The sequence below is a fragment of the Trypanosoma melophagium genome (genome assembly GCF_022059095.1).
Source record: "Trypanosoma melophagium isolate St. Kilda chromosome Unknown ctg2segment0, whole genome shotgun sequence".
In the NCBI taxonomy this organism is placed as follows: Eukaryota; Euglenozoa; class Kinetoplastea; order Trypanosomatida; family Trypanosomatidae; genus Trypanosoma; species Trypanosoma melophagium.
The window spans coordinates 128,935-155,155 of record NW_027125149.1 but is presented as its reverse complement, the minus strand read 5'-3'; the positions used below and the strand labels follow the sequence as shown (position 1 = coordinate 155,155).

The window sequence follows — 26,221 nt, the reverse complement described above, 5'->3', positions numbered from 1 at the left end:
CAAGAGGAATTCCTTCCTTGTGTTTTTTTTTTTTAATTGTCCCTTAACCCTTCTTCACGCTCCTGTTTCGGGAATCGAAAAATTTAGGAGATTCAATTCCCTTTTGACCCTTTTCCTGTGAGTTCTGGAGAACTCACAATTGCCCCTCCCTCCTTCCTTCCCTCTTTCTTTTTCTATCTCTGTTTTTCTCTGTTTCTCTCTCTCATACACACACACACACACATTCTGTTGCTTATTATTTGGGTTACCAATTGCTGTTCTGACTCTTGTACTCTCCCCCAACCCCGTTCATACACATACGCACAATTATACAAACTTAAATTCTGTAAATCAGCGTTCATTTCTAGTGTTTTTTTTTTTTTTGCAGGTACTCAGTCATTAAAGAGAATGAACCGGGGTATGCCTGCAGCCCCTCATTTTGTGGGCAATGATATGACTCCCATGATAGCCCCTGAACGTACGCATGCCTCAGAGCGAATATCCCCGCGGCAGAGACGATATCGAGCTCCCGACGATGCCCCATCTAATGCGATGGAGCGGCCAATCCATCAAACCTCGTACCAGTTGTCGCAGTCGCAGCAATATCAAGAAGAAAAACAAGGACCCCCTTTACGTTTTCTTGTTACACCCACTCAGCAGAGTGTACCTGTGCGAACATGCGATTATAATCATCCCAACGATACCAATGCTCACTCCCAGGCAAGTCCATATAACCGTCTGCAACCGAAACAACAACAGCAACAACAACAACAGCAAAAAGAAGAAGGGAGAAAAACTTATATTCGTATGATCCTCCCATCTTCTATTTATGAGCAAGGAAAAAATCGCGAGCTGCACTCCTGGCGAGATTTGCCAGTTAATCCTCTGATTGGTTTACCGGGACTGGTCTCCGTCTCTGCTCCTGTAGAGCGCGAGGATTACACTTTTTACTGTGATTCCTGCCAGAAGGGATTTCTTACAAAAGAACGTTACGATATTCATATGAAAGATCACATATGGTGTACATTTCCAGGGTGTGAATTCACATGCCGACGAGATAAAGAATGGAAAATGGAATTACATGTAGAAACACTCCACAATCGCCCAGATGCACCTAATCTTGCTGATATTGGTGTTTATTTATCACAACGCAAAAATCGTTTTCCCACCGAAAATACTGTGAAAGCGAAGGTAGAGGAGCTTTTCTATAAAGCTTCCAGAGGAGTTGAACTTCCAGATGAGCGACGACGTTGGCTTCGTCAACATGGAGTTTTAGTTAGAAAGAACCCACGTACTGAGAGGACATACATTGTTTCTAATGCATTACAACATACAGAAGATGTAGGAATAAGTAAACCATCTGAGAGACATCAAGAAGAACAAGAAGAAAAATATAAAAATAAGGAATTATCAGTTCCCAGGAGTAATAATACTGAAGAAACGCCTACTATACAAGAGGAAACATCTTCAACTACTGCACAACGTCCCTCACCAAATCAAAGCCGTCCAAGACGAATTATTCCTCTAGGTCCAAATGGAACTCTTACACGTGGACAGAAAGTCCAGCTAATTCGTAAAAAATACCGAGAAGCGAGTACAGTACCGTCGTTCCATGTTTGCCATCGCTGCGGTGAAAAAGGGACTCATTGGGTAATTGAATGTCCAAAGAAGGGAGACGAGGTGTTTGAGCGACAGATGGTATGGGGCGAAGAGCGTCGTGAACCACCGCGACAACGGCGCCGTACTGAGAATGATGCTGAAGAAACATCTTTTGAGACTATGAACTATGAGATGAGAGTTCCACAAGGCGATAGTGTTGTACAACATAATAATAATAATAATAATAATAATAATAATAATAATAATAATAATAATAATAATAATACTAATAGTGTTAAGGCTGATGCTGGTTTGGATCATGCTATGAATTCATATGGGGAAGTTCCAAATGAATGGCCGTCTCGTGATAGTGCGGGATTTGAGGAAGAAGGTCCATTTGAAATTATAGAGGATAGTAGTCAACCCGCTGAGGTCTCGGCAAGACTGCATGATAACAGAGGCGAAGTACAAAACACCACAGAGATTACACGAGTACTGGCTCCAGTAGCAGCTGCAAAGTTAAAAGGAAGAAGAAAAAAACAGACACTGACGCGAAAAACGCATTCACGCGCACCACCTCCACCAACTTTGTACGAACGTCTGACAGAGGCAGAGAAAGCGGATGAACACGGTCTTTTGTTACAGGCATTTCGATTCTTTGTGAGAATGAATTTTTTTGAATCTGCATAACCTACGTTGAAAGTTTTCTTGACATCTGTATATATATATATATATTTGTGTGTGATGTCACAGTGTTTTTTATTCTGGCTTTATATGTACTTGTATGCATATATTTTTTCTCTTTTGAGTACCTTACTCTTATTGGCTCTCTTATTTTTTTTTTACCTGAGAGTACCTGATAATTTTTTGATTTGCCTTATTTCCTCATGTTATTCTTTTTTTTTTCTTACTCTTTCTTCTCTCAGACCAAGTGTAAAATTGAGCCATTCAGTCCTTTTTAGGTTTATCAATAGCAAACTTATTAGTATATATCTAATCACATAAATATATACTTGTATATTTCTCACAGAGACGCAAGGACACCGATAGAGATACATCTGGTCATTCTGCTGGGCGGATCCACATTCTGAACTCTGCAAGAACCATATCAACAAGGAAGCAAAAATAAAGAAAAAATATCAGACCAAAGAAAAGAAAATCAATTCTTCTTATTCATTATGTCAACTGAACTTATCACAGGGGCGAATGAGAGCCGAAGCAGCAAACAGTTGATGGGCCAACTCATCACCAACTGCACACGGTCCAGTGGCACCAACACCTGCCAATCATCTTCACTCACCACAACAAAAGGCGAGGCTGTAAATCGCCTTGTCACATTTGCCGATGTGGACAGTTCGACTACCAGCACTTTCACTATCGCTGCGGATGGCACAATTCCCAACATTGACGCCCCCACTCGCATCTCGTTTGATATGATTGGCATGAAGGGTGTAACGGAGGAGATGCTGCGGGAGTTGTATGATGCCTTTGACGTCCACCAGCGCGGGGGAGTGGAGCGGGGAGTTATGCGGGAGTTGATGCGGACGGGATTCTCACACTACGGCGCCCCGTGCAGTGAACGAGATGTGGAGCGGTTGTTTGAACACATCACACCGTACGCAATACGGCGGAAGTTGAAGATAAATGATGCGGAGGAGTTGATGTCCTTTAATGAGTTTTGTGTACTTTTTCTCTCCTGGCTGCGGCTGTGAGTGGAGTGGGGGATGGAGCCGTAGTTATGCAAGGGGTTCATTATATATATATATATATTGATTTCTCTTTGTATATGTGTGTGTTTGTGCGTTTCTGTGAGTAAAAGAGAGTATTTGCAAAGGGAAGAAGGAACAAGGAAGAAAAATGGAAACTACATATAAACTGCTGAACTGAGAATAGGAGGCGAAGAAAAAGAAGCAATAAAGAAAAACAACAAGAACAAGAAGTATGCGAAAAGAAAAAGAGAGAAACAGGAAGAGAGGGAATAAAGGAATTATGAACGCCAAAGCCATGGAAGAAAACAAAAAAAGGTGAAGCAGAATAAAACAACACAAAGGAAACAATAAAAAAATGGAAACAAAAAGTGGAATATTGGAAAGATGTGGGAATGATATAGGAGACAAGTTTATGTATGGCCGCAGTTGTCGCGGCACAATAACTAATTTTGGAAAGAAAACGAAGACGAAAAAAAACCAAAGCAATCATGAAAAAACCAAGAGAAAAAAAAAAGGGAATTGAACATAATTGACTATCATATGCTCTGTAAGCACATGCTGCTCTTGGTCCTTTGTTTTTTTGTTTTTTGTTTAATACTGTACCGCCCCCCTCCTCCCTCTCTTTTTTTCTTTGTTTTGCTTGCACTACTTCTGTTTGTATCATTTAGGTGGTGGTTCCGTCACATACCATTTTACTAATGTTAAGTGATAATGAAATTCGCCGCCTTTCTGCTACGCCGTATCTTAAAAGTAGGTTTTTTTTATTGTAAATAAAATATGTTTGATGTTTATAGTTGATGATTTATTTGCTTGTTTCTTAAGTTGTTTTCTCTTTTTCTTCCTTCATATTATCCGATTTTTTTTTCTTCTCTTTTTTCTGTTCTCTTACCCTGTAGTGTCTGCGTTCGAATTACCCAGACCAACTGTTATTATTATAAACATCGATCTCATCACCTGTTCACTCCTTTTTTTCTTTTCTTTTCTATTCTTATCATCTATCACTTTTTTTAACTTTTACACATTTCTCTTAGGCGCGACCCGTTTCAACAAGGTATTCGTGATATTGCGGACACGTCTGTGTACGTTTTCCTTGGTCCATACCCTGGAATTGTTTTAAATCTCTCTCTTTATATATATATATATATATATATATATATATATATATATATATATATAGTTCTATCTATCTATCTGTGTCTCTTTGTGTGTGTGGGTGGATGATTGTGGGTCATAATGGGAGTATTTTCGTTGACAGTGCCCATCCGGCCTATCCGCATCTTGGCGACTTTCTCACTTCCTGCTGCGAGCCAGTTTGCCGCACACTGCACATGAGTGAATACACCATTTCCCCTTCTTCACTCTCCGCCGCGAGTGCGGAGGGAACGTACACTATGTCGATGATACGAAACGCTATTCGTTACTTCCGCCTTGATGAGCAGCATCGACTGCCGGTAGATCTTGCGAAGTTTGTTGAATTGAAACAGCAGTTGGGAGACGGTACGAGAGAAACAGAAGGTATAGTACAAGAACAGAAGGAAAGGGAAAATCAGGGAGTATATAATGGGATAAAAAGAATAAGAACAGAAACAGATAAACTGTCTTCAGTTGTAAAGAAGGAAACAGATGAGGAGCCTGTTTCACCATGTCGTCGTCGTTTTTTCTCATTGAGAAGTCCACCGGTTCAACCAGAACCGCTTATAGCACGTGCATTAGTTTGCCCGGATGCACTTCGTCCACTTCCACCCGATCTTGAGCAGATGCTTCAAGAAGAAGAACGATCTTCACGGGTGCGTATTGTTCTCCAACCTAGATTACGTTCCTTTCAACGGCAACAACAACAAAATTATCACAATAATAATAATAATAATAATAATAATAACCATTATTATCATCAATGGCAGAAACAACAACCAGAGGTGGATGAAGAGAAACTTGCCTACTTTCTTGTGAGTCAAGATCGAAAACATATGGAGTATCTCGTTACTCGATTGGAGGATTTCCTTGTTCCTATTTCTTTACACGGTGTAGTGCGTTGGGTCCTTTCAGACGTTGATCGCGGTGTGGAAGAGAAAAGTATTGTGGAAAGTGGCAGGGCAATGGTATTACGAAAACTATTTGATACACCCTTAACAGGATCAGAGGAGGGAACTGGGGCTGGAGAAGAGAAAAAGTATACCCGTCTTGTATACAAGAGTCAGGTGATGGATGGAAAACTACGTAATGTGAGGGAACGACTCTTTAAGGAACTTGGTGTACGTGCCGATTTGTTCTATGATTACATGCAAGATCGAACATTAGAGGTACGTGATTTGGCATTGGCGGAACATGTACGTTTACGTCCATATCAAGTGGCCTCATTAGAGCGTTTTCGTTGTGGTAATAAAGCCCATCAAGGCGTAATTGTACTTCCATGCGGTGCAGGAAAAACTCTTACTGGAATAGGAGCTGCAACTACTGTAAAGAAACGTACTATTGTTATGTGTATTAACGTTATGTCGGTACTACAATGGCAACGAGAATTTCTTAGGTGGACGAATCTTTCGGAGGATCAAGTGACAGTATGCATTTCTGATAAAAAACAAATGCCAGGTGATGTGTTTATTACAACATATAATATGCTTGTAGCGAAACGTACAGTACTTAATGATCAAGAACAAAGCGCAGATGCTAGACTCACCTCACAGATTCTCGCTAGTGTAGAAGAACAACCATGGGGATTATTATTATTAGATGAAGTTCACACAGCCCTTGCTCATCACTTTCAGGAAGTATTAAATAGAGTAAAGTATAAATGTGTGGTTGGTCTTAGCGCAACACTTTTACGCGAAGATGATAAGATCAGTGATCTTCGCCATCTCGTAGGTCCAAAACTATATGAAGCAAACTGGTTAGAACTCACACGCGCTGGTTTTCTCGCACGTGTGGAATGTGCAGAAGTGCGATGTCCACTACCGCTGCCGTTTTTCACAGAGTACATTACTGCTAATACAGATGCGAATCCCTTTGCTCGTCGTGGTACAACACCCCTCGCTTCTGGTGTAGTGTGTTTTAACCCATATAAACTATGGTGTGCACAGGCATTGCTAGAGTTTCACCGTAATCGATCACCACCGGACAAGGTGATTATTTTCTGTGATGATCTAGAGGGTGTTCATTATTATGCACGACATCTAAAGATTCCTTTTATGGATGGTAAAACAAGTGAATTCGAGCGAGCAAACTTATTACAATACTTTCAATTTTCTAGTGATATCAACGCGATTATTCTTTCTCGTGTGGGTGATGTTGCACTCGATATTCCCTGTGCCTCTGTTATTATCCAAATAACTGGATTAGGCGCCTCACGTCGTCAAGAGGCGCAGCGACTCGGTCGTATTTTACGTCCCAAACCCCCTTCACTCGATAACACATGTTCGTTTTTCTACACTCTCGTTTCACAGGACACACATGAAGTTCAACAGAGTTATGGACGACAGAGTTGGCTGCGTGATCAGGGATTTGCCTATCGTGTACTGCAGTGTGATGCTGTGTTGGGTGAGTTTCAACGCATGGGCGGGAAACCGTGTTGTGTGGGTCCACCGCAGTGGTGGTATGAATCAAAGATAGCCTTATCGCCTTCTGCAGTGGCGGCGAAGGGAAATTATTGGATTCCTTTCTCAGCAGAGGCTTCACGTCGTATGCATCATCGCTTTGTTACGGGAAGAGAGGGTTGTGAGTTGGATGTAAGTGTACTCGGCAACACACCGCGGCCTGCAGAGTTGGGGAATAGTGCGGTGGAGGAGAAGTGGATTGTACGGTTTAGTGCCTCTAATGCCCCAGAGACGTTTGGAACTGTTCAAATGGTAGAAGATAATCCATCATTTGTGCGACGTATATGCTATGGACCTATGGATGAAGCACACGACTGTCTGAAGGGAGAAGAATGCATGAATTACGTATTGGAACAGATGAAGTTTATTATGATGAGACGTTCAAAGCAGAACTGAAATGCGGAAACTAATTACCAGTCGCTCATGCCGCTTTTCTTTTTTTTTCTTTACTGATTTTTTTTCCTTGTTGACATTTTGTGGTTTACCACATATTGTGTTAAATTTACACTACGCCATGTCTGTATTATTATTTCGTATCTTCTTTCAAGTGTACTTCTGTTTCTTTTTTTTTTTTTTGATTTCTTTTTTCTCCTTTACGGTTGCCCTCCAGGGTTCGGATCTTGGACAGGAATATATATATACAATAGTGGTATTATTATTATTATTATTATTATTATTATTATTATTATTATTATTATTCTTAGTAGTAGTAGTAGTAGTAGTAGTAGTAGTAGTAGTAGTAGTAGTAGTAGTAATAAAATACTGCTAGACGTTGATTGATGAAATCATCATCGCCTGAGCCGACGGCGGTGACGGTTTCCGCTAATCTCGGCCGTGCTGAACATGAGATGCTGCAACTCGCTAAACGTGTGGATTCGGGAATGCCGATGGGTGAACTTCTGCGCAAGAAAGTGGCATTACAACGACGAATTCAACGTTTGCGGGATGAGGAGGAGGAATTAAGCCGGGAGGAGTTGTTTCGATCACTTGGAAAGTCCAAGAAGGAAAAATCTTTAGTGGCCGCAAAGCAAAAGAAAAAGGATAGGGAGTTTGTTGAGGCTAACGTATCCAAAAAAAGAACAGTTTCAGTACCACGAAAGAAAAAACAGGAGCAGGGACAGAGACGACAGAATAAAGGCGGAGTTTCTAATGGAAATGATAATCCTAATGTTCATAGTGATAGTGCTGTGGATGGGGAAGATGATCAGGAAACTTTGTCTGTCACGGTATCTGCTGGCAAATTTAGTAATCCTCTTTCTACTTCTAGACAAACCCCAACGCGGCCCCATAGCGATAAAGTGGATCGTTGGCGAAAAAACATCGAGAGCTGCACACCTCACGAGGATGACCGTAGTGAGAACATGTTTGAAGGTGAGGGGAATATCGTGGAGGGATTAGAGGGTATGGATATTAATATGACAGCCAATATCATGCAAATGTTGGAATCATCACAGTGGCAGGCGTTAAATTCTAATTTACGATCCGATGCCGCACGTCAAGCTCGTGAGACGAAACTAGAAGAAGCGAAGAACCGACAAGAACGGTTAAAAAGACGATTTGATATTGTTGAGGGGATGTTCACAAGAGCTATTGAGCGACGTATGAGGGCGATGCAGCGGATTGCCGCAGATCCCCCCGCTGATCGTCTCATCGGTGCGAATGCCCTCCAACACATTCCGGTTGGATTGCTGCCGGGTCAATTGCAGAAAACTGCACACGCGATTGTAGAAGGAACAATGTTGCGAGTGAAGAGTCCAACAAGTACGGCAGTGGCCGTTACAGCAGTACCGCAGAATAAGAACTTCTTTATCACAGGCGTTGACGCAACGAATGCAACAAGAAAGCTTGTGGAGGGAAGAAGTACATCTCCCGGCAATGAGAATACACCACAGGAGAAAGAAAGAGATGATCACGATGATGATAATGATATAAAAGAAGAAGAGGTAGAAGAGGAAGAAGACATCTCAGAAGGTATTGTTGGTGAGGAGTTACTTCGTCAATGGCGAGAACTTGGTTATACTGCTGTATACCTGCCAGCATCTAAACAGTTAGTGTGTCCTAACGAAAGCAGTCGTGGTGGACGAAGAAAAGTTAGAAAGTCATATAACCCAAATAGTTGGATGAAGTTAGACCCAATGCCGTCCGTTCATTTAGTGCAGCGGCGGTTGCCAATAGAAGACATACTAAAACAACGAGAAGAACAAGAACAACGAGAAGAACAAGAACAACGAGAAGAACAAGAAGAACAAGATGATGTAGCAAAGCCAGTGGAGAATCACTGGCATCTGCCATCCCTTCGATACGGAAAAAAGTAGTATCTCTATGTACAAAAGCCAATTTTCACTATTCAAGATGAATAGTGTCATCTATGAGTCACTGTTTTTTTTTTTTTTGCATATTTGCTTTTGGAATGGAAAAATCAGTGCCTTATCACCTTAGTAATGTATAACTATTGTTAAATAAATAAATAAATATATATATATATATATATATATATCCCTAGTTCTCCTTGATGACTTAATTTGATTTTTCTTCTACTTTTTGTTATCTTGTACACACATATATATATATATATATATATATATATATATATATATATATATATACTTTGCATTTAATATGTATATAAACAGACAGGTACTGTCGTGTTAGTATTAGTGTTGTTAGTGTTTCTATTTATTTCTATTTGCGAATGCGTTACACCGCGGTAGAGCGGGCTCTTATCCCACCAGAACTTCGTGCCCTTGCACGTGTAGTAAGTGATGTAGACCCCACACAATTTCCAGAGTTATTTGCACCCAACAGTACCAATCCACACCCGCAAGAAGTTGGAAAACTTCTAATGGAGATCACTGGTGCCCCTATTACTTCAAAAGATTTACGTCTTTTTCAAGCCGTTTTTATGGAAATGAAACATCACTTGCACGGTGTGGATGCCGCAACAGTGGCAGACTCTGAAGTGTGTGGTGTACTTACACTTACTTCACATCTTGATACAGCCTGTAGTGAGGCGGATATTCCATTAAGTGTGGTTTTTTCAAATGTGAAGGCGGTACATAACTACTTTTTGGATATCAAGTCTGTTAAGTTCTCAGTAAAGCAGGCCCCTGTTTTTTACCGTCTCACGGATGCGATATGCAAATTACTTGTGCGTGCTCAAGAAGAACTACAACGCTACACAGATACCGTAAAATCATGTTCTCCATTAGATGCTACTTTAAAACTCAGTTCTACTAGTGGAGATCAACATAAAATTGCAGGAGAGGATGATATTATGCCGTGGTTATGGGAAAATGTAGATCTTCCAGTTGATTTTGAATGTACTTTTGCTGATATTGATGGAGATTTGGGTATTCATTTAGCACATTTACGCTGGTATGTGGAGGTTTGTGGTGATTCCATCTTTTTTGACTCTTCTACATACATTGGAGATATTTCCGTGCGAAAATTATGGAATGCACATGTTGGAAGTGATGTACCTGCATGTTTTTCAGAATGTTTTTTACCTGCATTACAACTCTTTCCCAAGTGGTCGCATGCCCCAATCATGGATGTACTAGATTATGGAAAATGTGGTGTGGTTTCACTTTACACACTACAGAGACTACTTAGTGTGTGGGGTCCATTTCTGCTGCTTGATCGTCATATGAAAAATGATATGTGTGCTGGTATATATGATCTCACTCATTCACTGGAGTACCATCAAAAAGCTTTTTCACAACGCCCAGAAGCGGCTGACGGTGATTATGTCGTAACACTCACTACTACACCTGGTGAAGTTGTCTCACTCGTTCTCTTACGTCTCACTGGAGATACAGTAGTTGATGATAATAAGAATAAGAAGAAAAATAAGAATAAGAATACGAACAATAACAATAACAATGACAAGGAAATTACTAGTGATAATACGAACAACTTGGTAACCCGAATGATACGTTTTACTCAAAAAACAGGTGCTTGGGTGGTGGAGGGACTAATTGCAGAGGAGTATGAAACGATTCATGATGCCTGTTGTGCACTTCCAGAGATCTTCCGTCGTCCATGTGGTACAATTTACGACTTGCCTGATTTATCACCAATCGCACTATCGCCAGGTGTGGATTTAACCACAACGGCAGTTACCCACACCTCCTCCAGTCTACATCGTGCGTGTTTTCGTAATAATGTGCGATATGTAAAGACGCTACTTGATCGAGGATCTGCTGTGGTAGTGAACACGGCTTTTCTGGATTTTGCCATATCCCCTCGTTTTAGCTGGACACCACTATTGTGTGCGGTGAATAATCCCAACAGTGATCCAGCGGCGGTGGTTCAAATGTTAGTTGAAGTAGATGCGGATGTGCACATCTGTGATGATGCGGAGTGTACCGCATTATACTACGCGATTGCAAATGGATATGTCAATGCCACTCGTATTCTCTTAGCGCACTCGCCACGACTGCGTACTTCCAGTTCTTCCGAAGCCTTACTTGTGGCCCTCGGGGCCCATCACTTTCACGCCTGCGAGAGTGACATTCGCCGTTTATCCGATCTTATTCCCTCTGTGGATATGTTAGAAGTACTTCTGCCGTATCAGAAGGATCTGCGGCTTGTGAGTCTTGCTGTGGATATCATTGCGGGTAAACTCTCTGGGGAGGAACGTACACAGCAGGAAACGGATGATCCTTCCATTTGGCACCCCAATGGAGAAGTGGAACTCCGCACGCCAGAGGATGATGTCTATTTATCTAAGATTATTGCGTATCATAATAAGTTATGCCAGCAATTCCGCGGGGATGTGATGCGTGCGGCACGTCTTTTGTACAATCACTGCTATTTTTTATCTTGCAGAGAATACTTTAAGCAAGATGCAGGATTCACGGAAGGGCATTCATAAATGGAGGGGAGTACTGAGATGATGCGGATAATGGCATTCAAGAAGCAAAAAATGGAAAAGGAGATTCACAAGAAAGAAAAGAAAGAAAGAAGTAAGGAAAAACTGCGTGTTTGCAAATTCTTTTTTTTATTTTTGTAAAAAGGACTCCATGAATGATGTAAATCTATTGCTATTTGGAAATAAACAATAATACATATATATACATGTTATCTTTATGGGTGTGTACGTATGTATGTATGTATGTATTTCTGTATATTATTATAAAATATGAATTACTTGACGTTTTTTTTTTTTTTTTTAGTAACATATATACATACTATGACGTGTGAAGACAAATACATGCCTTTTTTTCACAAGAAAGAAAAAAATGTTTACACTTCTTTTCCTTCCTCTTTTCTATCCTTTTTTTTTTTCTCTCTCTCTCTCTCTCCCTTCATTTAAACATAATCCATAGGGCGGCATATGTCGTCACACACAAAGCGGGCCATGGCACAGAAGAAAGCTAATAAGGAGCGCCGAGCCTGTCTCCACGGACAACGTCTCTTAACACATCAACGTAAGAAAACCCAACAACGTCCACAACAACAACAACAACAACAACATAGACAAGGAACCCGTTCACACGGTGGCCTCTACAATGATGTGGATCCCTTGGATCGTCAGTTATTTGACTATATTATTGTGGTGGATGTGGAAGCCACATGTGAGAAGGACACGAATAATTACCCACACGAAATCATTGAACTCCCCGGTGTGTTAATTGATGTTCGCCGCGGTGTTGTGGACCGCAAACGCTCCTTTCGTTCATACGTGCGACCCACACTGCGTCCAATTCTCACCGAATTCTGCAAATCCCTCACAGGCATTTCACAGGAAGATGTGGATAATGCCCCAACACTGCAGGAAGTTGTGCAGTCGTTTGAAAATTGGTTTCGCGCCACAATTCCCGCAGGCGCTAAAGTCGCCTTTGCCGCTGATGGCCCATGGGACTTTAAGAACTTTATTTACGAACACGCCGTGGTGCGGGATCACGTGAGGTTTCCAAGTCTCTTCTATGAATATCTCGATATACGCACGACCTTTGCCCATCAATTTAATCGCGGTGCCCCGCTAAAGCTGGATGGCATGCTGCATCGCATGAAATTACGCTTTGAGGGCCGACCACACTGTGGCTTTGATGACGCTGTGAATATCGCACGTTTGGCCGTTGCCATGATGCGGGCGGGATGTGTGTTTGACTATCTCGTCGCTATTCCCCTCGATGATGACTTTCACTACAATTTGGATGGTTTTCCACTTTACCGGCGTGAGGAGGGAACTGGTAGACTGGACGCCGATGTTGTGAATGATATAGCAAAGGGTTGTTACGGTATGGATTTCTTTACGTTTGGCGAGCGGCACAGGGAAGTTGTGCTGCAGTACCGCAGTGAACACCCGAGGGAATTCCGTAATGCGGGATTACACTATTTGGATGATCCTTCTCATCATCGTGGGAGATTGACAGCTGTGCGATCGCGACTGATGGCGTTGTTCGTACTAGCAATTGTGGCTGTAGCGATGTTGATGCAGTTAATGTATGCGAGGCTGACAAAGTGGTGGCTTCTGAGGTAGACGAGCACTTGTCAGTGAGTAACGAAAAAAAAAAAAGGAAAAGAAGAAAAAAAAGAAAGAGAAAAAGAAAATAACGTATTCTTGTTCTTATTCTTATTCCTCTTCGCAAGCGGTTAAAAAAATATATATATATATATATATATATATATATATATATTGTGGTGCTCTTCCTGATCGTCAGCTTTGGTGCCTGTACAGTTTACACGTGCAGTGCGTACAACACATACGCATGTTTCGTTTTGTTTTGGCAAAATAAAAAAGGAAAAAAAAAATATATTGCGGTTCTTTCAATCCCCCTCTTTTTGTTACTGTTGAACTCTCACCCCCTGGTTTTTGTCCCTCCAGCACTGACCTGCAGATGAACACAATAAGTTAATCCGAGATTTTTCTTTTCTATTAAAAAGAAGAGGAAAAACAAAAACAAAAAAAAAAAACAGAAAAGAACTCGCAAATATAAGAAGAAAAAATACATACATACATACGCACATTAATGCATACCTATTTGGTTTTGTATACTTGGGTGGGGGCATTTGTATGTCTCTAGATGTGTGTTTCTACTCTCTTTCTTTTTGAACTTTTTGCTAGTGCTGCTATTTCTTCCTTTCTTTTTTCTTTTCTTTTTTTCTTACTCTCTCTTAATTTGTATCTCTTTTTGTACCTTTTTTCTAAAAAATTAACAAAGTAGCAGCAGTGGGATATAAGGAACGGGGCGTGAAGCTCCCGTTGGAGAGAAGGAGGCTGCATAACACATATTAATAAAAGCATATAAATATAAATATAAATATATATATATATATATATATATATATATATATATACGTACATACATACACGAGTAGAGGCATACCAATAGGTACGCAAAGGAGACCCCAACGAAAAGGAAGAGAAATAGTGTGAAGGGATATATAAAAAAGAGGGGAAATACTTTCCTTTTTTTTATTTCCTTTTACAGAAGAAAAAAAAACTACCAAGAGCAGGTATTACTATTCCTAATTTCTTCTTTGTGACCACGTCTTCATTGTCCTCTTGTGTGTTTTTTTTTGTGCGCGTGTGTCAGTTTGGATAACCATCCTTCGTCTATTTCATATATTACACGTATAGATAGTTTAAGGAGTTGGGGGAAGGGAGTAAAAAGGAAAGAAAAAATAAGAAAGAAAGCGTAGGAGGAATAGAAGGATAGGCCTCATCTTTAAACTGACAGACAGAGAGAGAAAGGGAGAAAGAAGGAAGGAAAGAGAAGTTTGAGATTTTTTTTATATAGAAAGGAGTGACAAACTGACGTGAAACCCATTAAAAAAAGAGGCAAATATTTTCTAACGGCGTGAAAGGCATCACTTGAAACAATAGAGAGAAAGAAGGAAGGTAAAAGAAACGGACCAACGCTTAAAGAATAAATTGTACCTGGGCGCAGACCTAACAAGAAAAAGAAAGAAGAAAGGAAAACGAGGAAAAGATAAAAAAAGGAAAAAAGAAAAAAAAAAACACACGAATAGCATTTCACCATTGTGTGTGTGTGTGTGTTTTCTTTATAGTGAGACAAAAAAAATATGGAAACCGGGAACTCACCCCATGCTGCAAGTGACGAAGAAGTGTCTATTCTCCACTCCGACGGTCCATCCAATAGAAATAACTACTGCCGTATGTCAAGTACCACGCATCAGTCATTCCCCATCTGCCGAAATGGAACTACAGTTATTACTACTTCTTCTTCTTCTACTCCTATTCCTACTCCAACAACAACGATAACGAGTACTACTACTACTACTATTACGACGACAGCAGTTAACACTGCGGTCGCACGGAAGATGTCCGCTGTATCGGGAAGACGAACGAGTGCACGTGCCACCCACAGTGGTCACCGTCACACTCCAAAAAATAAAATGAGTTCAAAAGTTGATAAGTGTCGATCTGCAAGAATTTTAGCCATGCAATTGTTATCTCAGTTAATGCAAAGGCAACCAGAGAGTTCCACATTGAGTGAACCACAGGAACCATCAAGTCAACGGCAAGATGGGGAAAGAATGGAGATGAGTACTATGAGAGAAAGCACTCCGAAAGGCACTGCCTCCGTGGAAACTATGAGACGAAGTGTGACGCTTTCCAATAGTGGAACTATCAATGAGGAGATGAGAGGGTCTACGGAGTGTCATATCTGTCCAAACACGCTTGAACTTGTACCGGAGGAGGAGAACTCTATTCCACAGATTTTGTCTTCGCTAAGGGAGATTGCCTTAACAGGAGCCTCACTGGATGGTTCCCCTTCTAACAAAGATGTTCTCAAGTCAAGTTATAATGGCTTTCCAGCGACGAGTAGCAATGGCGGTAAAACAGGCACAAATACGCCCATGATGACTTCTGCTAATAATAATAATAATAATAATAATAATAATAATAATAATAATAATAATAATAATAATAATAATAAGGGAGGTAGTTCATCTCATAGTGAGGTTGAAGGACAGTGGGAGGAGATTCGAATGCACTTTGAGACCGTGCATCGCTTAGTACAGAACCGAGATGAGTTGGCATCAACACTGAATACAGTCTTAGGGGTTGATTGGTGTTTAGAGAGTGAGGGGCCATCGAGTTATTTAGATCCATTTTCAACGGGTGAAATGGCACTACCACCATCGCAGGCTTCAGGAGGATCTACTCAGCAAGTAAAATCACGTCCCGCACTTTCTTCTTCCGTCTGGGGAAAGAAAAAGGAAGAGGTACAGCAAGAAAAGCAAAATCAACAGGAGCACGAGCGACAAGAGCAAAAGAAACAGAACCAGCAGAAGATGTCCATACCAGATGGAGAGGTGAAAACTATTCAAAGTACATTAAATTACGAGGCTCATCCCTTTGAGTCACAGTTGCATACTTTATCGTCCAGTCCATCACTTGATGCCGCTCCATATTATTTTTCAGGTGGATCCACATTATTAGGTTCAACCCCAACAACAACAACAACAACAACAATGACAACAATGACAACAACAAAACCTCCTGTGAATACTTCACAGTGTGTGTCCTCACCACCTTTATTGAATGGGAACGGGCCGGTAGAATCATCTGAAAACACAACCGCTATTCCTGCATCCTCATCATCGCCTGGAACAAAAGCAACCACACCACCCACCGCCTCATCATCATCACCAACTGTAACATTTAAGTTAGAATCACGAGAGGATATGCTTCGCCGGCGCACGGCTGCTGCTGCTGCGCATTATACACCTGCAAACACTAGTGGTTATTATGGGAATCAGTCTCGTAGTAGTTGGAGTCACCCAGTATCGCCGCTTGTGTCCTTTATGAATCCTTCTGTGGCTCAACCGCTGTGTCCTTTTGACTACCTATTGGTACTTGACTTTGAAGCAACCTGTGAGGAGAACACTCCTCCATCGTATTTACACGAAATTATTGAATTCCCTGTCGTTTTAGTTGATGTAAAACTACAACGTGTTGTGACTGAGTTTCGCCGTTTTGTGAAACCTAAATTACATCCAAAATTGAGTGATTTTTGTCGTGGATTAACAGGAATTCAACAGGAGGATATTGATGCGGCGGCACCTCTAGATGATGTTATTAGACAGTTTGAACGATGGTATGCGAATACTATTCCTCCTGGAGCTCGTGTAATGATAGCAACAGACGGACCTACTGATCTTCGAGAGTTTATGTACGCAAATAGTGTACGTCGACAGGGAATTCGATTCCCAAGTATTTTTTACCAATGGATTGATGTTAAGCGTGCATTTGCGCATTTTTTTAACTGTCAACAAGGTAAAATAAAAGCAATGATGGATGTTCTCAAGTGCCCCATTGAGGGACGCTTGCATAGTGGAATCGATGACGCGAGGAATATTGCTAAGATTGTTATACGCATGCTACAGATGGGATGTTCCTTTTGTGAAATCCCACTCAGTCGTTTGCCGTATGGTGGAACAAACTCCGTTACTGGATTGCCAACACCAACGGCTGTCTGAGGAAGTGATGTACAGCTGGATGATTCTTTCTGATAATAGATCAAGTAAAGAAAGAAGACGTGTCTATATACACATATGTATATTCTTATTTTTATCTTTGTCTGCATAGGAGCGTCTTGGAGGAATAGTAAGTGTTTGTGTGTGTTTTTTTTTTGTTTAGGGGATGGGGGAGTCTTGGTCATCCTATTGCGAGAGAAGAAAAAAAAAATAAATAATGCTCAGATTCTGCACTTAAATATGCATTTGTAGTATTTGAATTTCTTTTTTTTTGATTGTTATTCACTGAAGATAACTTGACCTTTGAGAGAGTTTTTTTTTATTGTTTGAATATATGAGTGAAAAGTGCGCAGCAAAGAGGTGCAAGAACAAAAGTCCATGAATGCTGCAAAAAAAAAAAGTCAACGTTTTATTCCCTTTCTTTATTTCATTCCGTTGTTTTTTGTTTTTTTTGTTCGTTTTCGTTTGTATGTATGTGTTTCAACAACGAGAGATAAAAAAAAGGGAGTGGTCACAGAGATAAAGAGATATATAGAGAAAAGAATAAAAGAAAGAAAAAAAAAAACGAAAGGAATAAATTAAAAAAAAGAAAAAGAAAGATTTAGGAGTTGTGAATGAGGAGATAGTGGAGAATAGAGTCATGTCACACTTTCTTTTATATATATCTATATGGTCTCTTCTTGTTTTCTTTTTTTTTTTTGCTTTTTTTTGTTTTTTATTTACTGAGTTGTAATACCTTCAGAGTAACAGTGGCGGGTTCTCAATAGCCCTCTTTCCTGCTGCTGTTGTTGTAGTATCTTTGTTCCCAGTAGTGTGATTGCTATGCGTGCAAGTGTATTTGATTTTCTTTCCCCCATTCTCTTTTTTTTTTACTTCAGTCAAATATGAATGTGTGCTATTTTTAAGAGCTTCCACAGCCCTTGACATTTGAAGAGGTTTATTTTTTTTTTTTACAGTGGAAAAACGGTTCTTACTGTTTGTTAATTATTATTATTTTTTTTGTTTTTTTTACCCCGACTTTTCTGTTTTTTTTTGTTTTTCTCTTTTACACGTTGTGTAATACATAACTTTTCTCTTCTCCCACCGTACAATTAGAAGAGGAGGGTGAGCCACACACTTCTCTCTCTCTGTGGGTGAGTGAAGAAGAGAGGAAAAAAGTGGGAGTATATATATATATATATATTTGTATATTTATATTTATATACTTAATGAAAGTAGAAGGAAAGATGCTAACTGCACGAACGCGAAATCTCGCGGAGGAAGTTGCGCGAATCCAGCCATCCCTACCCCGTGCTTCTAAACAGAATACCTCCACTTGTACGACGAATGCGAACACCAATACGAATAATAATAATAATAATAATAATAATAATAATAATAATAATAATAATAATAATAATAATAATAATAATAATAATAATAATAATAATAATAATAATAATAATAATAATAATAATAATAATAATAATAATAATAATAATAATAATAATAATAATAATAATAATAATAATAGTAACACGAGTACGAGTACGTCACTTTCATCGTCTGAGGGGAGTGAGCAGAATGATACGGCGTGTGTGAAGGATGTCTATTCCTTTCCATCCACCACCGGTATTGGATTTGATATTCTTCTGCAAAGCACACGACATGCTGGTAATCATAGTGGTAATAGTAATAGTGCCGCTGCTGCTGTTTTACCGTCCAAGTCTAAATCCAAGTCTAAATCGAAATTGCAGCCGCAGCCCTTCTCACACCTGCTAGTTTGCGACTTTGAGGCCACATGCGATGCGGCGAGTCCGCACTATCGCCACGAAATCATTGAGTTCCCTGTTGTTTGCATTGACACTTCGCAACTTTGTGTGGTGGCGGAGTTTCATTCTTTTGTGCGGCCCACGCGGCAGCCAATTCTCACAGAGTTTTGTACCGCACTGACCGGCATCACACAGGCCACGGTGGAAGCGGCCCCAACACTGCCGGAGGTTCTACGCCAATTTCAAAACTGGCTGACAAGTGACGTTTACCCGCTTTGCAAATCCGCAAACACTGATAATAATAATAATAATAATAATAATAATAATAATAATAATAATAATAATAATAATAATAATAATACCATCCCGCGACTGCATCAACAAAAAGAACGGCAGTTTGTGTATGATGAGACACATCACCCGGAGTGGGTGGAGTGTGAGAAGAGGGTTTGTTTCGCCACAGATGGGCCGTGGGATATGCGTAAGTTTATGCATGAGTGTAGTGTCTTGCGCGATGGACACGAGTTTCCCCCGATTTTCTATCGCTGGGTAAATGTCCGCCATTCATTTTCGGAACAATTTCGCACTCGCCCACGTAAACTAACAGATATGCTGCGAAAACTTGGAATGAGTTTTCACGGACATCAACATAGTGGTATTGATGACGCCCGCAATATCGCACGTATTCTCATCGAGTTACTGAGACGCGGTCATCGATTACGTCATGTAAGTACGATCAAATACACCCCCCGTGGTGGTTGTGAGGGAAAAATGACAATGGCGCTGGCGGAGTTAATGGAGGAGTTTGACACAGACGAAGTACGACCGTCTCGTTCCACCGGCAAAAAAAGAAAAAAAAAACAAAACCACAAACATTGCAAACACCACTAAGTGTGTGGTAGAGAAGAGGTGTGGGAGTGTGGGGGTATGAGGTCACAGAAAGCATATATCTTTTATGGATTATCCGTACCTCAGTTTTCTCCGGATTTTTAGAAAAGCAGAGAGGCGAGAGAGAAGGAGGAAAGAAAAGGGCGAAAAAACGATTCTCGGGGTGAGTAAACATTATCTGGTTATAAGAGACACAGGAGATTCACTATCTGTTACTTTATAGATTACTTTTTTCCTTCCTCTTTAACTCTTCTTATAGTTAAGGCATAAGTTTCCTTTGGTCCTGTAAAAAAAAAAAAAAAAGACGTCGCTCCGGGGAAAAAAAAACGGCAAAACAAAATTGGACAGAAGGCAATTGGTATTACGAACTGCATCTTTTTTTTCTTTAATCACCAAAAAAGAAAAAAAAAAGTAAACACTATTCTTGGGAGTAAAATATAAACGGGAAATCGACTAAAGACCCATTGGCAGACGTATCTACATACATTCACACAGGCACATACGCACAAGTGTGCAGTTTTGGTTTTCCTTCCAAATAGACTCTGATCTAGAAACTTACTTGCGCTGTTAATATACCCCAGCTTGTTTTTAGTGCTTGGGTTTGGTTTCCATTAGGAGAATGGATCCTGACTCTAGAGGTCTATTTCGTGTTAATTTGTCCCGGGAAATCAGAAGCAGCAGCAGTAATAGTAGTAATAGTACTACTAAGAGTAGAAGCAGTAGCTCGGTCTCACGATCCAGTGAAAGTTCTTCCATTCAACGCGTAGTTGATCCCAGTCCTCCTTCGACGGGCATTTATGAACATGCGGATGATGCAGAGAGCTCTTCCACTTGGGGCATTCAGGACATGGTGTCTCGTGTAGAGCAATCAGAAGAAGCAGAGGGAGAAGAAGAACAAGAACAGGAAAAGCAGGAAAAACAACAGCAACAAGAACCATTATTACACACGCCGTTTGACTCTCCGCCGCTGAGTTTACGTGGTGATTCCCTCTCCGCTAACGCCTCCTGTCATCACTCCCCGCCTCGCATTCGTCCCATGAGTGAACTTCCACCCACAAAATCGCTGGGAAACGTCCTGCACAGTGCCCCAACAGCCATGAAGCCGGGAGAGAAGATTTGCCATGATGGGATGCTCTCATTTGAATCACCAACACCGTCACAGGTCTCTCCACATCCACCCTCTTTTCCAAGTAATATATCGGATCCTCTCGTGAAATCTAGCTTAGTCTCACCGTATCCATCGCCCATTCCAAAAATAACAGGAGCATCAACTATAGTATCAACAGCAGCACCAGTAACAAAAACAATAGAAGTCCCGGAAGGTCCAAACCTCTTACATGGTGCCCAATGTAAGGTTTGTTCCTTGTGTGGTGTGACAGTTCTTCAGGTGGGAACACTTGAAGAGCAAGAGAAGCAATATAGAGAGCATGAGGAATCGTGGGCACATCAAAAAAATCAAGAAATGCGAGCCTTGCTTGAGCATGGGGAAGCAGCTTTACCCACAAAGAAAGGTCCGCGTGGCAACTCCTCAGTGTCCCCTACAAAACAAAAATTATTTGATGATCTGACGACATCACCGACTATGTTTTCTCAAAAGGTTATACCCTTAAAAGGTTCGTCATCATCATCAAGTGGACGCTATGCTCAATTTCTGAGTGAAGAAACGCCAACTGAGGAGCAACAGCCAATGGTTTCACCACCGATAATTTTTCAACCTGTTCCACATGCTACAAAAGGAACACCTTCGCATGTTCAAAAGGAATTATTCTGTGAAGGTAGCCAACAGAGTGTCTTCGAAAATGAAGAAGAAACTAGACACCGCACTTGTGAGAGTGTCCCTGTTACCGTAAAGGAAAAAGTAAACCCAATGAGGGAGGTTAACCATAGAAAACACGAGTTACCGAATCAAGGAACTAATAGCAGACAGAATGTTGATGAAGCCAACTCAGAGAAACAACCCCATGGAATCAGTAGCAGTTCTAGTGTATTCCCCAATAAAACTCCGGTAAACGAATACCTTCTTCAAAAAAAGGAACGGGAAATGGAAACTAAGCTCAATAAATATCGCATCAAAAAAGAGCGACACAAGCTGTTATTGTGTTTTCGTCGTTGGTTTAATCTCATGTTTGTACGTGCAATGGAAAATTCCAGTTTTCCACGTGGAGGTGCCACTATAAAAGAACAGGTGAAAGTAACACCTAAGGAACAGAAGATTCCATCCAAGAGATCTGGAGCTTCTAAATATAATCTTAACTCTGATTCCACCCTGGGAATTCAACCTGTTGAAGAAAAAGAGAAAAATTCAGAGTTCCCAAAACGAAGTAGAAGAGCAACTACGATTAAACTCCGGAAGAAGCCATTCATGGAAATGCATGTGAGGGGGGTTTCACATCTAACTGGAAGCTCCTCTACAGAAAGTGTGAGGGATAAAGAGTCTACGACAGATGTGAGTTGGTATATCCACCCTAGTTCCCACAAAAAAAGTTCACCAAAGAAAGGGGGAGGGAGAAGAGGTTCGCAGACATCCCCATTGCTAGACGAGAAGAGTGTTGCAGATATCCTTGCGACACTCTCTCCATCACTGCGTAGCCGAGTGGGAATGCTGTTTGGCAATGAAGTACCGCACTCTGCGAGCTTCCCAAAGACGTCATGTGTTCTCTCTCAACTTCATTCATCTGCTATGCCACCACAACCGTCTTCATGGACATCTTTAAATGTGGGTAACCGCTACAGTGATTCTTTCGGGATTCCAATACCCCATACCGTGCCGCATGAATCGGAGGTGTTGGCAAATGAGGAGGAGAGAAAGAGAGAGAAGACAGAGAAAGAAGAAGAAGAAGGAGAAAAGAGAAAGAGAGACCAACAGCATGAACAACAAGAACAAAAGCAAGAACAAGAACGTCAAACTTCCCTGGTCTCCCAGAATGAGGCTGTGGTAACAAAGTCTCTGTCGGCGGCGACCGCTCCGCAGAGAAATTCTACAGTAGCTAATTCCAGCCAAGAAGTAGATCAATTGCATAATAGAACATATGTAAACAACGAGAAGGTGCAATCGCAGGCATCAGGAACAATTGAAGGTATCTTACACTCTAGTAATAGAGTGATGGAGAGCTTAGACAGAAGTCCTTTTTCCCATGATGGAGCGGAAGACCCCTCTGGTAATCAAGGGGATAATGTTCTAAGTCAGGATGAGAGGATTTTCATTAATCAACGACGCCAGCGTAATTCATCTTCACCATCACCACGACGACAGGGTGGTGTGGAGTCTGAGAGAGGAAGATCATTTGGTGTCAAATCATCCATGAGAGGTGCAAGTGCCCGACCACCAATGATGGAAGGAAGAGAAGGAGAAAAGAGAGCTCAGCCTAGATTGAAAAACAGGGATGCCTGTAATCGTGGTTCTAAATCCGAAATCTTTAGAGGTGCTCCTGGGGATTGTTATATATATCACAGAGGGTCATATCACCTTGTACGAGATCCATTATCTGAGATATATTGCGATGCAGCAGGAAAACGGCTTCCAATATATGTCGTTCGTCACGCTGCTTCACCTGCGGTTTCTCCTATGCGTGGCCGTTGGTCTCCAACACGTCCCCGTAGTCCACTTGGACCCAATCGTCTCAACCCGTACTGTGCTGTGTGTGTGGCACGGTATAATCTCGTGCTGGTGGATGAAAGTATGCGGCCTTTAAAAACCACCCCGCAGCGACTTCAAGACTCAGAGCACGAAATTGCTCAGACACCTCACCGTTCTAGAACTCGTTCTGGAAGACGATTAGTATCTGCTACAAATATGCCCCGTTACACGACGCCGCAATCCTCTTCAGAAGATTTTGGCCATCGGAACCATATTGGCAAATTCCCAGCACATCACTGCGAACATATTTCACCAGCCCCGAGAGAGGACTCATCCAGGCGCTCTAATCCTCAAAGAGGCAATCCTGTATTGGGTACATATCAGACGGTATTGAAACCCAGTGCTCCTAAACACCTACCACCACAACAACGTTTGAACGCCGAACTGCATGAAAGTGATCATGGTCTAAGGAACGTTCTCCGAAATATTTCTCCAGGAGAAGAGAGGTGGTTGTCGCAACAGGAACGTCGACTACGACGACGGATGAAATCACTTCTCTGGCATGAACTTCCTCAAAGTCGTGGTAGTCGTCAATGGGTAGATTATCTATGCTCGCTTAAGGAAGTGATACAAATGTTAGAGACACTACGTGAGGGGAGAACCCCAGATAGATAGATTTTCAGTGTTTTTTTTTTTCGTTTTAACTTCACAAGAAAAAAAAGTGGTGGGGGAGGGGTTGAAACGCTTCTTTTTTTTTCGTTTCCCCTTTAAAAAAAAGAATCTGTTGTATGACCTTTGGAATTTTGCTCATTAAAGGGGAAAAAAAACAGTACCGATCTGATGGTTCCTTGGTGGTGACTGAAAGGGGATATATTTTTACTCAATAGAACGTTTGTGTCATTGCTTTTTCCCCCCTTTGGGGGTGTTTCTTAGCTATGCTATGATTGTTTTCTCTATTATTTCGTTTGGGTGCCTCCTTTGTTTTTTAGTTTCCTTCCTTGTTCCCTTTACCTCTTAATTTTATTGCGTAGATGCAAGAAGAGGGAAATTTAACTGGTCCATCCTCGCTTTCTGGGGCACTACCACTCCTCGTGGATTTGAGTGATGATCTCACGTCGCAGAGTCTGTGCCGTGCGAGAATGTACGTAAATCTTCTCACAAACCCCCCACCTCAACCACATCCTTTTGCTATTTTCCTTGAAGAGGCATCACGTTTAAGAACAGCAGCAGTAGGAGTAACGACAACCTCTTCTTCTTACGAAGCTGCTATGACATCCGATATTATGGGAGAAAAAGAAGGGAAAACAGCATCCAACGAGGATAATGTTGTACCTTCGCTGCTTGAGGCTCTTCAACAGAAGCATGGTTATTCCTCTGGTTCTGCGCTATACCGCATCTGGGTTCAACGGACGCAGGATTATCTCTCCTTGATGTCCCGGCGAATAGCGGATGCTGTCTTAACACATGCAATTCCTTTAGTTGTTGATGGCAAGCAAAAAGACCCACAGTCATCATCTCATCTTCCATCTAATGGTTATAAGGATAACAAGATGATGAGCATTACATGCGAGAGGATTTCTCAGTACGACATTCACGTTCGCTTTCTTCCCTCCCCTGCTCCTCGTACAATGATAGATCCATCGCTTGCGCAGGCTTTCTGTGCGGAGATCATTGTGCGGGATGTGGCGGCTCTACACCGGCGTGAAATGGCGGCATCGTTGTTGCGTGCACGTTACACCGCAGTGGCGGCGGAGGGACAAACTGTGCAGAGTGCATTGGCATTCTGGCGTGCGGTGCGGATGGATGCGGCAGTAGAGGAGGAGGAAGAAAATGAAGAAGAAAAAGATAGGAGTGGAGGAGAGGGCCGTAAAGGTAAAGAGAAGGAATACAATGATGCAAGAGAAGAAGAGGACACTATGGCGTTAGGCATTGGTGCTTCTTCAGCGGTGGTGCTTGGCCGCAGTAGTGAGAAGACATCCACACGGCCTCGTGCTGTACAGTACGGGAATGAAAATAAAAATCCAAATGGAATAAATGCGGACGGAAGTGAAGAGAAGAGTGTGTGGGTGCAGCCACAGGTGAAACAGACACGACACTTCAATACAAATCCTTCTTTTCTTCACAGTACGGCACAGAAACGACAACGTACAATGACATCCGACTCCTCAACAACAATAACAACAACAACAACAACAACAGAGATAACAAAAGCGCCACTGCAAAGTACAGCTGGACTTGTGGCTGTATTTTACCTCGCAACAAACGGCGTACTCTACACAGGTACTGCATGTGGTTTGCAGAAGGGAAGCACAAACGTACAAACGTCACATTCAATTGAAACAAGTAGGGAGGAGAAAAAGACTGACAACAAGAAGGGTGGTGTAGTGGAAAAGCAAATGGAGCGAAACTCTGTAATTCGAGATGCAGAGTCTGTATTTTTTCTTCCATGTGCCTCAAGCTCAAGTTTCCTTCGTGGTCTTCTTGGTTTGTAGGTCTGTTTTTTTCTTTTTCCTCTTACAGTGGTGAAATAACTCTTAGTTATACTAATGCACCTTGTACACTTATGCTCACGTCGCGTTTTAAGACGCCTTTTTTTTTTTTTGCGTGCCCCATTTCGTCTTAAGAAGAAACAATATTTATATGTTTCCCCCCTTTTTTTTGTCTTTTTCAATA

General features: G+C 41.4%; 10 protein-coding genes across 10 annotated transcripts; all 10 read left to right on the top strand.

Annotated features, from left to right (window-relative positions):
* Positions 1–387: 387 nt before the first annotated feature.
* LSM04_005532 (uncharacterized protein) lies at positions 388–2,268 on the top strand (the record flags this gene model as incomplete). Its single annotated transcript, XM_067336038.1, has 1 exon — positions 388–2,268. The coding sequence occupies one exon, from the start codon at positions 388–390 to the stop codon at positions 2,266–2,268; it is 1,881 nt and encodes a 626-aa protein (XP_067192578.1).
* Positions 2,269–2,756: 488 nt separating this feature from the next.
* LSM04_006876 (uncharacterized protein) lies at positions 2,757–3,290 on the top strand (the record flags this gene model as incomplete). Its single annotated transcript, XM_067336037.1, has 1 exon — positions 2,757–3,290. One exon carries the CDS (start codon positions 2,757–2,759, stop codon positions 3,288–3,290), a length of 534 nt encoding a protein of 177 aa, XP_067192666.1.
* Positions 3,291–4,504: 1,214 nt separating this feature from the next.
* LSM04_005298 (Helicase/UvrB) lies at positions 4,505–7,273 on the top strand (the record flags this gene model as incomplete). Its single annotated transcript, XM_067336036.1, has 1 exon — positions 4,505–7,273. One exon carries the CDS (start codon positions 4,505–4,507, stop codon positions 7,271–7,273), a length of 2,769 nt encoding a protein of 922 aa, XP_067192569.1.
* Positions 7,274–7,656: 383 nt separating this feature from the next.
* On the top strand, positions 7,657–9,192 carry LSM04_001072 (uncharacterized protein; the record flags this gene model as incomplete). The annotated part of the gene is made up of 2 exons (XM_067336035.1): positions 7,657–8,820; positions 8,866–9,192. 2 exons carry the CDS (start codon positions 7,657–7,659, stop codon positions 9,190–9,192), a joined length of 1,491 nt encoding a protein of 496 aa, XP_067192341.1.
* A 377-nt stretch (positions 9,193–9,569) lies between these two features.
* LSM04_005568 (uncharacterized protein) lies at positions 9,570–11,753 on the top strand (the record flags this gene model as incomplete). The annotated part of the gene is made up of 1 exon (XM_067336034.1): positions 9,570–11,753. The coding sequence occupies one exon, from the start codon at positions 9,570–9,572 to the stop codon at positions 11,751–11,753; it is 2,184 nt and encodes a 727-aa protein (XP_067192582.1).
* Positions 11,754–12,215: 462 nt separating this feature from the next.
* Positions 12,216–13,364, top strand: LSM04_004958 (Exonuclease; the record flags this gene model as incomplete). The annotated part of the gene is made up of 1 exon (XM_067336033.1): positions 12,216–13,364. One exon carries the CDS (start codon positions 12,216–12,218, stop codon positions 13,362–13,364), a length of 1,149 nt encoding a protein of 382 aa, XP_067192560.1.
* Positions 13,365–14,911: 1,547 nt separating this feature from the next.
* On the top strand, positions 14,912–17,335 carry LSM04_007707 (Exonuclease; the record flags this gene model as incomplete). The annotated part of the gene is made up of 1 exon (XM_067336031.1): positions 14,912–17,335. The coding sequence occupies one exon, from the start codon at positions 14,912–14,914 to the stop codon at positions 17,333–17,335; it is 2,424 nt and encodes an 807-aa protein (XP_067192704.1).
* A 1,223-nt stretch (positions 17,336–18,558) lies between these two features.
* On the top strand, positions 18,559–19,974 carry LSM04_007396 (Exonuclease; the record flags this gene model as incomplete). The annotated part of the gene is made up of 2 exons (XM_067336030.1): positions 18,559–18,594; positions 18,883–19,974. The coding sequence occupies 2 exons, from the start codon at positions 18,559–18,561 to the stop codon at positions 19,972–19,974; spliced, it is 1,128 nt and encodes a 375-aa protein (XP_067192691.1).
* Positions 19,975–20,590: 616 nt separating this feature from the next.
* LSM04_006638 (uncharacterized protein) lies at positions 20,591–24,223 on the top strand (the record flags this gene model as incomplete). Its single annotated transcript, XM_067336029.1, has 1 exon — positions 20,591–24,223. The coding sequence occupies one exon, from the start codon at positions 20,591–20,593 to the stop codon at positions 24,221–24,223; it is 3,633 nt and encodes a 1,210-aa protein (XP_067192644.1).
* A 356-nt stretch (positions 24,224–24,579) lies between these two features.
* Positions 24,580–26,040, top strand: LSM04_006093 (uncharacterized protein; the record flags this gene model as incomplete). Its single annotated transcript, XM_067336028.1, has 1 exon — positions 24,580–26,040. One exon carries the CDS (start codon positions 24,580–24,582, stop codon positions 26,038–26,040), a length of 1,461 nt encoding a protein of 486 aa, XP_067192611.1.
* Between the last annotated feature and the right edge of the window lie 181 nt (positions 26,041–26,221).